The sequence below is a fragment of the Corvus kubaryi genome, unplaced genomic scaffold (genome assembly GCF_017639235.1).
Source record: "Corvus kubaryi isolate FWS band 111438036 unplaced genomic scaffold, C.kubaryi_AGA036_p1.0 37392, whole genome shotgun sequence".
Taxonomy (NCBI): Eukaryota; Metazoa; Chordata; class Aves; order Passeriformes; family Corvidae; genus Corvus; species Corvus kubaryi.
Window position 1 is genome coordinate 12,057,920 of NW_024581131.1, and position 16,483 is coordinate 12,074,402.

Consider the following 16,483-nt stretch of genomic DNA (forward strand, 5'->3'; position numbering starts at 1 on the left):
AAGATTTTAAATCCCTGCAGATGAGTCTGTCAAATGAAGCCAAGTGGCACATTTTACTAACTCACAGAAAAATAACATGGTTCCTGGGTTTTGTTTCTGTTGATAGTTTCTGACCCGCCTCATCATTGGAGTTGAGACCAATAATATGAGGGATCGTCTTGTGATTTCTAGCTTTTCCATAGGGCTGAAGCACTCGGCTGGTTGGGGGAAAAATCACCGAGAAAGAAGAACCGGTTCTCTAAATCCCTACCTCTCACAGTAGTTGCTGTAGTCCATAACAGGGGAAATACTAAGAGAGAGACTGAAAGCTTTGTCTGTAGAAATTCTCGTCAATGTGTTGAAAATGAGATCCGTTGTTATGGATTCACTAAAGAAGGGGCTGGGTTTCCCAGCCAGCATCCCAACCCAATGCAAAATCCCATCCATTCAGGCCAGCCCTTTTTACAGTGCCTTACTCTAACTGTTTCGAGTCTTGCATCTTCTCTGCATTCTTAGCATTGCTCTCCTTAGAGAGGGAATGGTAGCTTTTGCTCCATAACTCTTATGAAAGCATGAATACACTTTAAGCAAACAAAACCAAAAATCAGCATAAAGCAGCGTCTTGTTTGGGAAGCCATCAATGCTTGAAGTTATTTACAAGATAGAAGAGTGATGGAAATTGAGCCAAACCTATCGTCTTTTGAATTTCCAGGTAAGGAAATCTGGCTATTCCCTTTATTTTAAGCAATTAATAATTTGTATGAGGTTGCTTTTAATATTTTTTTTTGATTACTGAATGGCCATACTCTCAGACTCCACCAGGACAAGCTAAATGTCCCATCCTTGGAGGGCATTCACCCGTTGTAGCTCAGTTGACAATGTGTACCTTAGGTTTTAAGTGTGCAAGTTGTTTTTACTCTTTTACTTTTGCATTTCTGGAGCAGCCTCCAAACTGAACGAGAGTAAAGGGGCTTGCAAACTTTGTGCCATGGCGTGCACAGGCTCTGGGGTTGTCATGAAATGGTGTAAATCTCTTGCTGCACTGCTGTATGCTTGATACCTTTTACCAAGTCAAAACAGGCACAGGACTTCCAGCCAGCCAAAACGGCACTTAGGCTCTGGGTATAGTTTCCACCATGATCAGTCATTCACCTCATAGTCCTCTTCCAACGCAGGTTGGTTATACCTTTAGGTTAAACAAGCTGCCTGTAGTTTCTCTTCTCTTTGAAGTGTGTGGGTTCTACTCTGCTGTGGCTACCCAGGACTGTCTCTGTTTTTGCAGACATGCCCATTAGCAGGGCTTCTCCTCTTGCAAGCCTCGGTTTCCACTGAGTTGTGTCAGTTCCCTGGCTTGTAACATAACATGCAGACCTGCAGGGATTCAGTCTGCCTTTTTGTTCTTTTTTGTTTGAGTTTTAGATTGAGGGATGTTGCTCGGTTCCCAGTGATAATCCCCACCCCTCATTTTCCATTCTAGGAGACAAAATGTTACAGAATGAAAAGTCAGAAAAGAACGTAGAAAATCAAGAGGATGCAAGGGCAGCACTCCAGTTCACCACCTTAAAGCAGGGGAAGAGCCCCTACAAGCGCAGCTGTGACGAGGGGGAATCCCACCCCCAAACAAAGAAAAAAAAGATTGACCTCATCTTCAAAGATGTCCTGGAGGCTTCTTTGGAGTCTGCCAAGTTTGAAGAGAACCAGTTAGCAACCAGTACACCACTTTCCCTCAGAAGAGCATCTAAATACCAAGCTGAAGACATCTTTGAGCAGTGTGGCAGTGCCATGCAGCACGGCTCCCTGAGCCTCAGCAGAAACCAGAGTGAGAGGGATTGGAAGGTCCCTCACAGTTCCTCTTTCATCTCAGCCAAGGAGATGAGCATCCTTGAAGACGAGGAAGAAGAGCCCCTGTCACTTAAAGCAGACAGCCCAACCGAGCTGTCACTGGCCTCTGCACAAGGCAACTCCCATGAAATCCCCACCACGTCCTTCTGCCCCAACTGTATCCGGCTGAAGAAGAAAATCCGGGAGCTGCAGGCTGAGTTAGACATGCTGAGATCTGGGAAGTTACCCGAGCCACCCATGTTACCACCCCAGGTACCCGAGCTCCAAGAGTTCTCAGACCCCACAGGTAAGCCTTGCCGAGTTAGAGCATTCTCCAAACCCTGCCTAAGGAGAGTAGTGAGATGCCTGTGTGCTGTGTACCCATATAAAGCATTTTGCCCTGAGTATTCAGGTGAACCTGTGGTTCCATGGAAGGTTCTTCGTGAGGTTTTTTGACTGGGTGGGCCAGGAGCTGATGCTGTGGGTACAGTGGAAAACACTGTCTGGGAAAGACTCTGTATGACAATTTGCTCTATTTGTTGCCATTGTAATTAATAATGCACTGCCAATAAAAAAGACATTCCATTGCAGACAGTTTGTTTGCTGTATTTTTGATGCATTCTCTTTCAGCGGAAGCCCCTCCACAATGCCTCACATGCTACCAAGAAAGTATGAATGACTCTGTGGTAATGCTGAAATGTGCTCTCTTTGTGTATGAAATTATGTCCTGCTGTGTCCCTTGTTGGAGATCTCTCTCTGTTTCCTTCACTGCCTTAACACAACCACGTGTCCCTTTCTGAAGATACATTTCATTTCCTCCAGGAACATGCTCTTAAGCAGCCAGGAGCCTTCAGTAAAAGGAATATTTGGGTCACACAGTGTACTGTTCAAGTGGCCAGGATGTAATGTCCTTTCTTTCTGTTCAGTGTGGCATGTTGGAGACAAAGATTTTATGCAGAAATATTGATTTCTTTTCCTTTCAAAGTCGTGATTCAAATTCTATCCATAATGTCTTGTGGGCAGGAGAGGAGAGGTTGTGGTCAGCTCTTTGGGCAATGCTCTACTGTCACCAGTAGGATGATTCTCTAGCTCAGCAACTTCGTAAATACCATATTTTTTTCCTTTTTTCTGTTTTTTTGATACAGCTTCAGAAAGCATCATCTCAGTTCCCACCATCATGGAGGACGATGACCAAGAGGTGGATTCTGCTGATGAATCAGTTTCCAATGACATGATTGCTGCTACAGATGAGCCTTCCAAGATGTCTTCTGCGACGGGCCGGAGGATACGGCGGTTCAAGCAAGAGTGGCTTAAAAAGTTTTGGTTTCTGCGGTACTCCCCAACGTTGAATGAGATGTGGTGCCACGTCTGTAGGCAGTACACAGTGCAATCCTCACGGACTTCAGCCTTCATCATTGGCTCTAAGCAGTTCAAGATACACACGATAAAGCTTCACAGCCAGAGCAACCTCCACAAGAAGTGCCTGCAGCTTTACAAGCTCAGGATGCACCCAGAGAAGACAGAAGAGATGTGCCGAAATATGACCCTGCTCTTCAATACAGCCTACCACCTGGCCCTGGAGGGCAGGCCCTACTATGACTTTCGGCCTCTGGCAGAACTACTGAGGAAGTGTGAGCTCAAGGTGGTGGATCAGTACATGAATGAAGGAGACTGCCAGATCTTAATTCACCATATAGCCCGGGCTCTCCGAGAGGACCTGGTTGAACGCATCCGTCAGTCTCCCTTCCTCAGCATCATTCTGGATGGGCAGAGTGATGACTTGCTTGCAGATACGGTTGCGGTCTATGTGCAGTACACGAGCAGCGATGGGCCTCCAGCAACTGAATTCCTGTCTCTTCAGGAACTGGGCTTTTCTACAACAGACAGTTACCTCCAAGCATTAGATCGGGCTTTTTCCAGCCTGGGAATACGATTGCAGGATGAGAAGCCAACTATTGGCTTGGGAGTTGATGGTGCTAACATTACCGCCAGCCTGAGAGCCAACTTGTTCATGACAATCAGAAAGACGTTGCCCTGGCTTCTCTGCCTTCCCTTTATGGTGCACAGGCCCCACTTGGAAATTTTGGATGCCATCAGTGGGAAGGAACTACCATGTCTGGAGGAGCTCGAAAACAATTTGAAGCAACTGCTCAGTTTCTATCGTTATTCTCCCCGCCTCATGTGCGAGTTAAGGGTCACTGCTGCCACTCTGTGTGAGGAGACCGAGTTCCTGGGGGACATTCGAGCAGTGAAGTGGATCATTGGGGAGCAGAATGTGCTCAACGCTCTCATCAAGGATTACCTTGAGGTTGTGGCCCATCTCAAAGACGTCAGTGGCCAGACCCAAAGGGCAGATGCTTCTGCCATTGCCTTGGCCCTCCTGCAGTTCCTGATGGACTACCAGTCGATTAAACTCATCTACTTCCTGCTGGATGTGATTGCTGTGCTTTCACGCCTTGCCTATGTCTTCCAAGGGGAGTACCTTCTTGTGTCGCAGGTGGACGATAAGATAGAGGAGGCCATCCAGGAGATCAGCCGGCTAGCAGACTCCCCTGGGGAGTACTTGCAGGAATTTGAGGAAAACTTCCGTGAAAGCTTTAATGGCATTGCTGTGAAAAATCTACGGGTGGCTGAAGCCAAATTCCAGTCGATCAGAGAAAAGATCTGCCAGAAGACCCAGGTGATCCTAGCCCAAAGGTTCGATTCCCGCAGCCGGACATTTGTGAAGGCCTGTCAGGTATTTGACCTTGCAGCTTGGCCCAGAAGCACTGATGAGCTCATGAGCTATGGGAAGGAGGATATGGTACAAATATTTGAACACCTGGAGACAGTTCCATCATTTTCCAGAGAGGTTTGCAGAGAGGGGATGGACACCCGAGGGAGTCTGCTGATGGAGTGGCGAGAACTCAAGGTGGATTATTATACCAAAAATGGTTTTAAAGACTTGCTCAGTCACATTTGTAAATACAAACAGAGATTTCCCCTCCTAAATAAAATAGTTCAGATCCTCAAAGTCCTTCCCACCTCTTCGGCCTGCTGTGAGAAGGGGCGCACCGCCCTGCAGAGAGTGCGCAAGAACAACCGCTCTCGGCTCACGCTGGAGCAACTCAGTGACCTGTTGACGATTGCTGTTAACGGGCCGCCCATTGCCAACTTTGATTGCAAAAGGGCACTCGATAGCTGGTTTGAGGAGAAGTCAGGCAATAGTTACGCGCTCTCAGCTGAAATGCTGAGCAGGATGTCATCTCTTGACCAGAAGCCAATGTTGCAGAGCATGGACCACGGCTCTGAGTTTTACCCTGATATTTAGGAAGGAATGCCTCAGATCAGATAATTTTTTTAAACTATACTCTAAACTTTGATATATTATATAAAAAATATATATTATCTATATTAAGGAAAAACCCACACTGAAAATTTAAAAGTTAAGACGATGTGCGTCTGATAGAAGCTAAGCAGAATTTTAAAGATTGAGACAATGTTTAGACATTAACTGGTGTCTCCAACCATGGCAGCTGCAATGTAGGTGGCAACATTTCATTCTTTAGAAGCATGTGCTGGGGCCATACTCTACATGTTCAAACCCAACAACCTATAAGCTAGACAACGGGTCTTTTGTCAGCCTCATCCTCCCGGCAGTTTCCTTTGTATGTGTGTTGTCGTTTGCTGGGTTGTTTTTTGTTTTGTTTTGTTTTGGGGTTGCTTGTTTGTTTGTTTGTTTGTTTTCCCCTCAGTTTCAATCTCTGCCTCTCTTTCCATTGTTCAGCCCAGTTATTGAGCCATTTGAGCCTTTTGTTGGCAACCATCAGATTTCTGATTTCCAACAGAGCATCCTGCATGTTTATGTTGCCCCCAGCTCCACCCAGTTCTCTTCAGCTGAGTGGAAGCTTTCTTCACTCAAGAGATTACTGACAGGAGAGAAGGGCTGGGGGCATGATTTTGGGTTTTTATTCTGATTTAGAAACAAATGCCTCCACTAAACTGTGATACTGCTATCTCAGTTCTCCGTACCTTTGGGCTGTAGAGTAATACTTGGCTTTCAGCTCCTTTTATGATAACCATAGTACTGGTCTATCATACGTATGTTATAACATGATGTCATGTGCAGACTATAAAATAGCAAAATAGAGAAGGCAGGGGGAAATTTTTGCATTTATATTTTTATATTGTATGAGATAAATATATATATATATATACAACTATTCATTCAAAACCAGGGCTGCTGTGGAAGCTAGACAGCCAATGAGTCAAGAGCCACCTCTGGGCGGAGATTCAAAGGCTTAAAAAATTATATTCTAATTTACATTATTTATACTATGTCTTTATAATCCTAGATTGTTGTGGGGTTTTTGTTTTGTTTTGTTTTGTTTTGTTTGGAATGACTGAAAGAAAAACCTGCTGCAGTTTGGTGGCAGGAGCTATCAATGCAAGATTATCTTGGATTATATTCATGTGTGATGTCCTACAAAGGTTCACTTATTCTCTTGTGACCAAGGTAACATGTTCCACAGCACAGCAGACTGATGACAGCAGGAAGAAGGGATGTTCTGCTTCTTCCTGCGACATATTTCTTCCTTTCTTGAAGGAATGCAGAGTCCAGCTGAAATGTGAATGGGGGACTTGCACCTTCCATCACAAAGAGATTGTTTTGTGGGCTTGGGGCTCTTCTTTGTTTTATTCTTTTAAAGTAAACAAGCTCCAGGCATCCACACAATATCACTTCAGGTTAGAAAAGAGAAAAAAACTCACAAAAAAACCCCCAACTAACCAACCAAAAAAAACACCACACAAACAAAAAAGGTGCAAAAACTCCACAGATGCTAGTGCCTTGCCCTGCTGATGTGGCATGGACAGCACCAACCTGACCAGACCATCGTGGGAGTGAGATGTGTTGACCAAAAGGTGTCCAAGCCAACATGTTCTCACTTCCCAGAGAGATGAGCTTTGTGCCAAGCTGTGTTGTTTGGAAACATGATGGTGGTATCAGCAACACTGAACTTTTCCTTTCTCCTGTTACCCCCCTGCCCTTGGTCTTGGTGCTAAGATATCTCTAGAACCGTTGCTGCTAGTTGATAGCTTTTCATTTATATAAAAATATATATATATATATATATATATAATATTATTTTATTTTTTAAACTTTTTTGTTTGTTTTCAATGGAGATGTAGCATGTTTGGAACCGATCTCTCTCTGAGTCACTTTCACTGCCAGGGTTCACGCACTGTCTTCCCCAGGAAAACACACACTTCTACCTAGGTCTCACTCACCTCCTGCTAACCCCTTTGCCTTCAGCAGAACTTCACAGCCAGCACTGGCAGAGGTGTGCAGCCAAGCCACTACGGACTGATTCAGCTTTCACACCCCACAGGAACAGCTAGACTGGTGTTGGTCAGGGTTTTGGAAGTGTTTTCCTCTGTCCCTGTGGGACTGAGGAGGGACTGAGCCCACCCAAAGCACGAGGGGTGGCCTGTCCTCGTGTCCTGACACGCCCCTTTGCTGTAAAACGGGGCCCTTCAGTCAGACGGTCCGAGCAGAGCAGAGCGGACCCTGTGAATTTAGCAGTGAGGGCTGGTCAGCACCCTCTGTAGCACTTACCCCTTGCCTTACCTCTGACAGCACTGCAGCCTGAGGCTGGCTCAGGCAGGAGAGGGCACCTGCGCCAGGGCCACCCACCTGCTGCCAAACTGCCGCCAGGGGTGCAGGCGCTGGGTGCTCTTCCTCATGGTCCTCATGGGAATGTCACAAGTTAGGTCAGGGCATCACACAGTTGCAACACAGGGCATTGATACGACACACCTAGAAAGCATTCATGTTTTCTTGTATTTCCTTAGAAACGATGTGATCAAATTGATGCATTCATCTAGAGGAGTAAAAATTAAACTGGAAACCCTCTGCCAGCTGTGCAGACTTGGGTGGTTGTTTGCCTGACCATGAAGTAGGGACCTCTATACACAAGGTGCTCGTAGCTCTCCAGGCCTGGTGCATTGGCTTTGCTCAGGGTGCTGCCACAAAGCTCATGGAGCTACTGCTGCCAGGGAGGTGGCAGGCTTCCTCCCTTTTTAAAACTTGAGGAGATGTAAAAAGATAAAAAAGAGAAAAATTGCTGCTCCATTAGTTTCTGACTGAAGATGGGCAAGGTGAACATAGATCATAGAATCCATAGAAATCCATAGCTCTTCGTGGGTGGAGGGGAAAAATCACCTGCCTTTCTGTTTGCAGTAGCAAAAGCTCCTTGGCACAGAGACCCATCAAAGTGCCTGGCCCACATGGAGGGAAGGAACATTTGGGGACAGTCTCCAGACACCTTTGGAGAGAGGAATGCTCCCCCAGGGATTGTGCTGAGCAGCCCGAGAGGCCTGTTTACAACTCCTGATCCAAGCCTCCTAACTTTTGCCACTGGGGAGGAAATGGCAAGGTAAGAGCTGCCAGAGGCCTGTTCAGAAATTATTTTTCCAATTTGTCACTCCTTCCCTTTGGTTCTTGCAAATCCTGCTCTCATCAGTGACACCTTTCACTGGCAGCTCTTATTTCTAATAGCATAGTGAAATGTGCAGCATGTGGTGGTTTTTCTCTGGCAGCCAGCTGACGCAGGCAGAGCAGTTGTTTCTTTAGCAAGTGTTTGCAAAGGTGATTCCCTGCCACTGGATGTTGTGGATATCCGTGATGGGAAAGGTCAGAGACCCCTTACATTGGTGATGGAGGTAGACAAGAGCTTGGCAGAGGAGCTAGCCCGGCCCAGCCCATCCCAGCTCCTCCAACACAATTCCCTGTTACCCGCACATCAGAAAATAAACCTGGCCTTTGTCCTAAGGTAATGCAGGTGCTTTGCAAGCTTTCCCTCCAGCTTTACCTGCCTATCTCAGATCTGTAGCTCTTACTTTCATGGATAGTCTGTGGAAACACGACTACCAGCATAGACAAGATAGGGAGGAGGGAGGAATACCAATGCAAAGCACCCCTGGCTTCCCAGGGCTCCCCAACCTTTCCCAGAAGCAGGTGCATTTCTGTTTGCCTGGGCCCAGCCTGGTGGCAGTGAGGCCAGGAGGCAACACCAGGCATGGGGAGGGCTCAGTGGGGTGCTGAGGGAGGCCTCTGTGGCTCCAAGATTGCCATGTGTTTGGTTTAATCAATGCCTTTCCTGCTGTGCCGAGAGAGTGAGAGGAGTTGTTTTGAACGTGTTGCTCACAGCATCTTGAACTGGTTAGGCTGCAAAGACAGAGGGTTCCGTTTCTCTCTAATGAGCTCTTTATTGTCTCCTTCCCCTGCATCTTAGCTATGGCATCTGACTGTGAATAATGCACATTTCTCCAGACCCTCGGGTTTGTATTTCTAGCCCATGGGAGTTTTGGTTGCCAATTTCCCTTCCCCACTTTTTGCTCAGGCTCCTTGCCTCTTTTACCCTGCTGTGAAGCAGAAATCTGTGAAGCACATTTAGACATGTCCTTCTGCAGGGCTCACCGGTGTCCGCAGGGGTCCGGCCCCTCCGGCCACGAGACCGACCTCAGCAGGGATAATCCTCACAAGAGACCAAAGCTCTTCCCATACCAGCAAAAGCACATAGAAGTTATGGGGGCTGTGAGGGGACACGGTGGGCAGGGTCCTCATGTGTTGTCTGCCTTGGGACTTGAGCCAGCTGCAGTGATGTCCCCCATGCTGATCAAGCTTTTGCTGGTATGACTGTTCAGACATGATTCAGGCTCGGTCCATCTCTTTCTCACAGCACAAACTCAACCAGATGGCCTGCGGGGTCTTTGGAGTCCCCCTCCTTTCTTATCTCATGAGGATTGCTGTTTGTTTGACCAATGCCCAGACAGCTGGCTTGCAAATAAGCAGCAACAGCCTCTGCTTTCGCAGATTCCCCTCTCAGCCCTGTCAAAAGAGGTCTTAAAAGCAGAGAAATGGTACGTTAATCCCCCAGCCATTGTATCCAATGCAGTAATGCCTATGCAATTCCTGTCTCCCTTGGAGACACGTATGATGTGTGTGCATGTAAGCTAGTGTATGTATACAGTACATACGCATATGGTCTATATATTGTATATACGCACATCCCAGTACATATACACACAGTAAAAAAGATTAAAATCACATGCTTATATATCTATAAATGAAATCCTATATATTTATATATTTCTATGTTTTCAATAGATATAAAGATATAATATAGAGATAGACTCAACCACCCTTGTGTAAGGCTGGCCCTGTGTTCTAGCACAAGGCACGTAACACTGAAGACTTTGGACTTTGGGATGGTTTTAGCCATACACTGAGGCCTGCATTTACATGTGTAGCACTCTATGGAGAGGGGCTTGGCTGTGTTTAGGGCAAGGGTTTCCTTGTTGGTATGTTAACCAAGTGATAAATAAGGTTTATTTAATAGGGGAATGTCTTGGCAAGGGAAAATGCTTGAGTGTCCTTCTCCCAAGAAAGCCTCTTGCTGAGGTCCTGTGTGTTCGCACTTGGACGGATACATATCCCACCCTCATATGCACTTTTGTCTCTCTGCATGGATGCGGTTGGCAACTGCGGGCACTGGCACCGTGGAGACGTGGCTTTTTGCTGTTCTGCCTGGCGTTCCTCGGCAGTCGCCGGCACACTGCCAGGGAGACCCTGTGCTGGCCGGCACTCGCGGCACCAGCGAGAGCGTGGGTGCGCTTGCGGGCATCGGTCAGCGACACAGCCGTGGCACTGCAGTAAAGGCAGCAGGAGAGCCAGGGCGGTACTGAGTGCAGGAAGGGTTACAGCCATGCAGTTGGAGACAGCAGGGATGGTGTATGGAGCTGGAACAGTAGAAACGAGAAGGAACCGTGAAGTCGGAGTGATAAGGATGAGAGCATGCGATCCCCATTGGGAAGGCTCATTCTGCTCTGTTGGGTCAGGCTGGCCACTGTTCTGCTGCAGGAGCCACTCCGCTCCCTCAGGTCTCACAGCTGCTCCTCAGCCCGTGAGCAGCCTGCCTGGCCAGGGGCCCAGGGAGGCTTTCTGGAGGAAAGGAAATTATGTGATTGTATGGAAGACATGGTCAGTGTCGCATGTGTGCCTTTGGGCCTCAGCATACAGCATTCAGACCTTGCCAGGCTGAAGCATCGAAGGGTGCAGCCCTCTTACCCTGCCCATGCAAAGAGACACCTGTTTTCCCATGCCCAGCATTTCTGTGCTGGGATGGGGGTGGATCTGGGCAGTGCATCAGCCCTCCCTGAATATCTGCTGATGCCTGTGGGATGGACAGCTGTCTCATCCCTCCATCCCTCCCTTCGCACAGCCATTCGTAGGACACTGGCCCTGCTGCATCCTGAAGCCTTTGGCTGACACCTGAGAGGACCTGAGAGGTGCCTCTGGCCGGTCTGGCAGCAGGTGGTCAGTCAGCGAGCTGCTTCCCCACAAGGGTTGGAGGGAAAGCGTGGAGGTTTGCCTTTGCAGCTCTGCGCCAGGCCTGGCAACCGCTGCACTCCTTGCCGTTTGTTTTATTTGTTGGCTTCGGTCGGGAGGAGGGTGAGTTGTAATTCCAACATCCGAATGGCTCGTTACACTGGTATTGCACGAGCAGACGCTGTGCAAGCTGCCCCCAAGCCCTGTCACACACCTCAGTGCCCTCTCCCAGGCCTCTCTCCTCCACACAACTGGTAATCCACCTCAGCCGCCCCTGCCCGGCGGCGGCTCCCCGCTCTGCCGCAGCCCCTCAGCCGCGCAGCGCCGGCGGGGAGCTCTCGGCACCTGTTCCTCACAAACCTCAGAGACAGTTTTCTCACTCCCAGCCCCTCCTTCCGATGCCACTGACACTCGCATGCGCCCAGCCCGCGGCCTCACCTCCCACCCACCCTGCTGGTGGTGCTGCCGCCCGGCGAGGGGCTCCCATGCACTGCACCTCATGTCGAATAAGCTCGCTGGGCTACACGGGGGAACCATGTCTCATATGCTGTAATGTCCCATATGCTACAGGAGGGCTACGGAGTTTTCTGCCAGTCATGGCATCCTCATAAACTCACCCGACAGTTAGCAAAAAGGCATTTCTACTTCCAGAAAACGAGGTTTTGTCTCAAACCTCTCCGTGTCCACATCCAAGCACAGCCCTACTGAACTGTTTCAAGTGATCTCTCACCCACCCACCCACCCACTCACTCACCACACACACTTATGAAATGAGAGAAAAATATCTAGACGTCTATTACTACATATGTATTAATATGTTAATATCACTCTTTTGGAGACATTAAAATGTTATTACTTTACAGACTATGCTTTATAGTACCTGTGTGAAAGGACCTAGGACACTGGATACGAATAGAGCTATGTTGATATATCATAGTATGTACACGAGAACTTTCCTTTTGTCATATTATCCTTGTAATGTAAAATGATTGTTAATAAAAAAAAACCATTTAAATTTATCAAGTTGGGTTGCTAATTCTTTAAATTGTTCTTGGAGGTTAATGTCATTTTCCCAGACCAAGGGCATCTAAGCTGATGCACTCCCGTTTCCCCCAGCCCAGGACTGTAAGGAGCAGATCCAATGCTGATTAATCCAGAAGGATCAGTTGCAGCCCCCTGAGATGCTGGTAGTTCTCCCTCCTGAGTGACTGGCTTCCTGATGTGCTGAGTGTCACTGCAGCCCCTCGACGTCCGCCCCTTGGTGAGCAAGTTCAGCATGTCCTGTGATGGAGCTGCATCCTTTCCCCATGGGCTGGGTTATCCCGGTGCTGTGCCAAGGCTGCAGCAGGCACTCCAGGAGCTGCCACCTCCCAGCAGCCCAGGGCTGCTCTGGGTCAGCGCTGGCGCAGCTGCGTCAGCACATGCTATTTTTGGGTAGGGATGCAGAGTGGGTGCCCTTGAGGCTCTGTGCTCCCTTTCTAGTCAGGTACAGTGCTGTTATCATTGGCTTTGGTGTGGTGGGCTGGGCTTGTAATGTGCATTGACAAAACTTCACATATGTGTCTGGTTTTGTTTGAAGGATGGAGAGACTTTTCTTGAGCTCTAAATGCTCTAAATCCAGGCGTAGCTGGGCTTCTTCTGTCCTTAAAAGAGAGGGCTGACTTAACTTTGGATTCTTCTTCTTTGACACTGGGCTTGCAGTTGGTTAACTAAAGGTGCAACTTTTAAAACAGTTCAGCGTAATAAGAGTAATTTTGTACATGGACGGTGTTATATCTGCTAAATCATTGTGGGCAAGAGAGCCAACCTCTGAAACAAGTACATGTGTCCATGGATTAGCCCTGGGCTGTGGGTTGTGTTTGCTGACCAAACAGCTGAAAACATTGCCTCTGTGGGCTGAGTCTGGCTGCTGCTGGGGATACACCTCACAGCAAAGGCACCACAGGGACTACGGATCATCCTTCCTTCACTGCGGCTCAGGTTTGCATGGCAGTGCAAGCAGGGACAACCTTGCAAAGATTTAGTCCATCCCTGGGTGGCAGCTATAGCTAGAGAGAAACATAGGCAGAAAACAAAGCCCTTCCAGCACAAACAGTTGCTCCCTCAGCTGTAAGTGTGTCCATGTGGCAGTGGAGGGAAGCAGAAAACGCAGGAGCAAGCTGTGCAGCTGACGGTGTGGATCCTGGGTGTGGCACTGCATACTGTGAGTGTTGATACTGATAGTATTGCTGAGCTTCAGTGTGGAGGGATGGAAGCATCAACAGGACTGGCTCTTTAATCAGGTCTGTAGGAATCCCAGTTTTCCAATTGGTCCTGGGAATGGATACTGGTGGATAAGCAAGTGTTAGATGCAGTGGGTGAGCAGTTTACCCCTCTAGCAATGGTTTAATGCCATGGGAACTTATGGTATGAAAAGGGGTTTGCTCCCTGTTGGGGCTGCACAGTTATGTGGGTGCTCATAATCTTGGGCTTTAACCTGGTGCCCAGCTGTGTTGCTCTGGAGGCTGTTCAGGTTGCAGGCTGCCAGTGCCACACCGCTTGCCAGTCCTTGCAAACGAAGGGAAATTTGGGTGGAAATTCTGGCTTTGAGTGAGGTCTGGGCTTAGAGGGCTCTGGGCCCAGGGGAAGTGTGCATGTAGACCCATCAAATCCCCACAGGTGAAGGACTGCAGAAATTTTGGTTTCAGAGTGAATGCCTCCAAATTTTAATGGAGAGTAGCCACAGGGGTAGAAGTGAATGGCAGTTTCTAGGCTGAGAAGTGCAAATAGCCCCAAATTAGTCATCCACTAGGTCCAATAGGAAAGGGTGTTTTACTGACTTCCTCGAAGTCCACTTCATCAAGCAGTCCATATATTGCACACAGTTTGTCATTTTCTGGCAGCTTTCTCTGTAGTGATTTAAAATTGCTTATTTTTGAGCAGTAAGCAAGCCCAGAAAATCCTGGTGGTTGTCAGGGCTTAGCTTCAGTTGGGTTTCCTGGGCACCTGTCAGTCAGCAGTGAAAACCTCATCTCTGGGGTTTTTGCCTTTGCTGGTCAATTGACAGCATGAAAGCGGGACAATGCTTCACTTTCAGCAGCTCAGCCATGTGTAAAGAGTCAGAGCTGCTTGTGAAATGCATCGCTGCATTGTAATTCATTTCCTCCAGTGCTGTGGACTCTTGTTAGTCACCCTTGGCGCTGATCAGCCTCCTTGCTGGTAACTTCAAGCCAAGGACTTAAAAGCAAGATCCCTTCAAGTAAATTGCACGATCTGAGCTTTTGTCAGGAAGGAAAGCTTGCACAAATTCATCTGATCTAGGGCTAAAGGTGCCCTTCATTTTTAGGACCACTGATTCTCATGTCAGTATGAGTGAAAAGGAAATTGAAAAATTCCTCTGCGATGGTTGTCATAGCATTAGAGCCTGACACACACTTCCCCAGCTCTGCTGGTGTCCTGGATATGCTCCATGGAGATGGCTGTTGTTAGCAGCTGGCACTAGAAACTTCATTTAGCAAAAAATCTGAGCATGTTTCTTCCTGGAAGCAGGAGGTGTGGAGCCTATGATGCCAAGAGCTTGCAGGCATAACCAGAGGGGGTTTGCAGCGCTTCCTGGGGCCTGTCTTCCCTATCTGACTCTCCTGAGGAGGAAGGAAAAGCACAGGCAGCTGAGCACATGGGTGGGTCTAAACAGGTGCCCCCCAAGATGTTTAAATCAGAGGGCAGAGGCAGGTGCCTGTGCAGTGCCAGGTGCAGCTCTGCGGTGGCACAGAGCGGTGGGCACAGGGGACCAGAGGCTGTTTCTGGCAGAGCTGTTGCCATACGCCACACGAGTGGAGCCACAGCTCATTTACACAGGGCTCTAAAAATATCTGCAGGATAATCAAAGGCTCCCACAGCACAGCATATGTGCTAGCTAGGCTTTTTGACTCTCTGAAATCTCCTGTTTGAAGTTGTTTTGATCAAGGAGACAAACAAGTGTGCTGTCTGCATGGCTGCCAGACACCCTGTTTCTGGGGACACTGCTGGTACCTCTGGAGGCACGCAGGGGTGGGAGAGCCTCGCAGAGGGGCCAGGTGTGGGGTGTGGAGCCATGTGCAACAGAGGGTGAGGGGTTGCAGAGCTGCACTCCAGGGTACCACTGCACTTTGGTGTTCAGGAGAGCTGTCTGGAGAACTGGGTAGTGTGTTGGTTTTAGGTGTGACCTGTTTTCTCAGGGGCACCTTGGAGCCCTGTCCTCGCTGGCTTTATTCCACATTCGGTGATCAGGTTCAGGGAAGTGGAGGAACCGGCTGCAGACCTTCAGAATTAGCACTGGCAGTGGCTGTGACATAGCTGCTGGATTAGGTGCTCCTCTCTCTTGGCAGGCAGAGGATTACAGGACAGTCCCAGTTTAATTTTTAAATACCGTAGGGGGAAAAAACGTCTAATAAATCTGAAGTGACAATGAACATCAGGGTTAAGAGAAGAATGGTTCTGTGGCAGCTATTCCTGCTTTTCAATATGCTGAGCTGGGAATTTCTGGGTAACCCTGCGTGAATCCCCCAGGCAGGAAGGATTGTCCCTGGCAGATGCACCACCCATGTTCAACTCACTGTGCAGCAAAAATACAGCTTTTTCCTTCATCTCTACAGCAAATGCTTCAGTGTCATCAGCTTCGCTGTGCAGCTGACAGGCACCCCTCTTTTCGAAGTCAGCAACAGCCTGGGGCTCTGCAGACTGGCTTTGTTTTTTCTCCTTGTGCTTTAACACTGACTGTGATGGGTGGGAGAGTGCCCCCAAACTGTCAGCGAGGTAAATACTTCCCGCTCCTGCTCCAAAAATCTGTTTTCTTCTACTTTCATCTGCAGGTTTTGATCTGTGTGTCTTGTTAGGAACCAGCTAATTCTGGTGATGGTATTGGGTCAGCCAAGTATGTTTTCCTCCTTGCAAATGCATGGTTTACAGAGTATCATCAACACCAACTTGAAAGTACTGAGATTGGCAAAAAACAAAATTAAAAATAATCTAAATTCACTTCTTAGTTTTGTTTCAGAGATGCAGCCAGTATCTGGGAAGAACCTGGTTCCCAGATCCCATTCCCTAATCTCCTTGCAGCTGCTGGAAAGCCTTTAGAGCTTTGTTTAGCTGCCACCTCAATGAAAAAGCCAATAGATTTCCTGTGCTTGCCCCAGATAGGACTCTATTGCTGACTGCTCCCCTTCTCATGGTACACCCATCCCTTGATGACACCCTTCAGAGCATCTTCTGTTGACTCATGCCAGCACTCTGTGCCCCTGACATGAGCTGCAGGCAGCAGGGACTTACTGTAGAGTAAACAATGCAGACACGGTG

At 48.2% G+C, this 16,483-nt stretch overlaps 1 protein-coding gene across 3 annotated transcripts in view; it reads left to right on the forward strand.

The window, feature by feature from the left end:
• The window catches only part of LOC121669557 (zinc finger protein 862-like), a 31,446-nt gene extending 19,257 nt beyond the window's left edge, over positions 1-12,189 (forward strand). Inside the window, exons 1-3 of one of the 3 annotated variants that reach the window (XM_042038640.1) lie at positions 262-691; positions 1,457-2,107; positions 2,946-12,189. In XM_042038640.1, coding sequence (XP_041894574.1) covers positions 652-691; positions 1,457-2,107; positions 2,946-5,110 — 2,856 coding nt within the window. In that variant the 5' untranslated portion in view covers positions 262-651 and the 3' untranslated portion in view covers positions 5,111-12,189. Of the gene's footprint in view, positions 1-261; positions 692-1,456; positions 2,108-2,945 lie in introns of those variants that run through there. The other 2 variants (XM_042038638.1, XM_042038639.1) reach the window with 2 other exon arrangements.
• Positions 12,190-16,483: the final 4,294 nt, after the last annotated feature.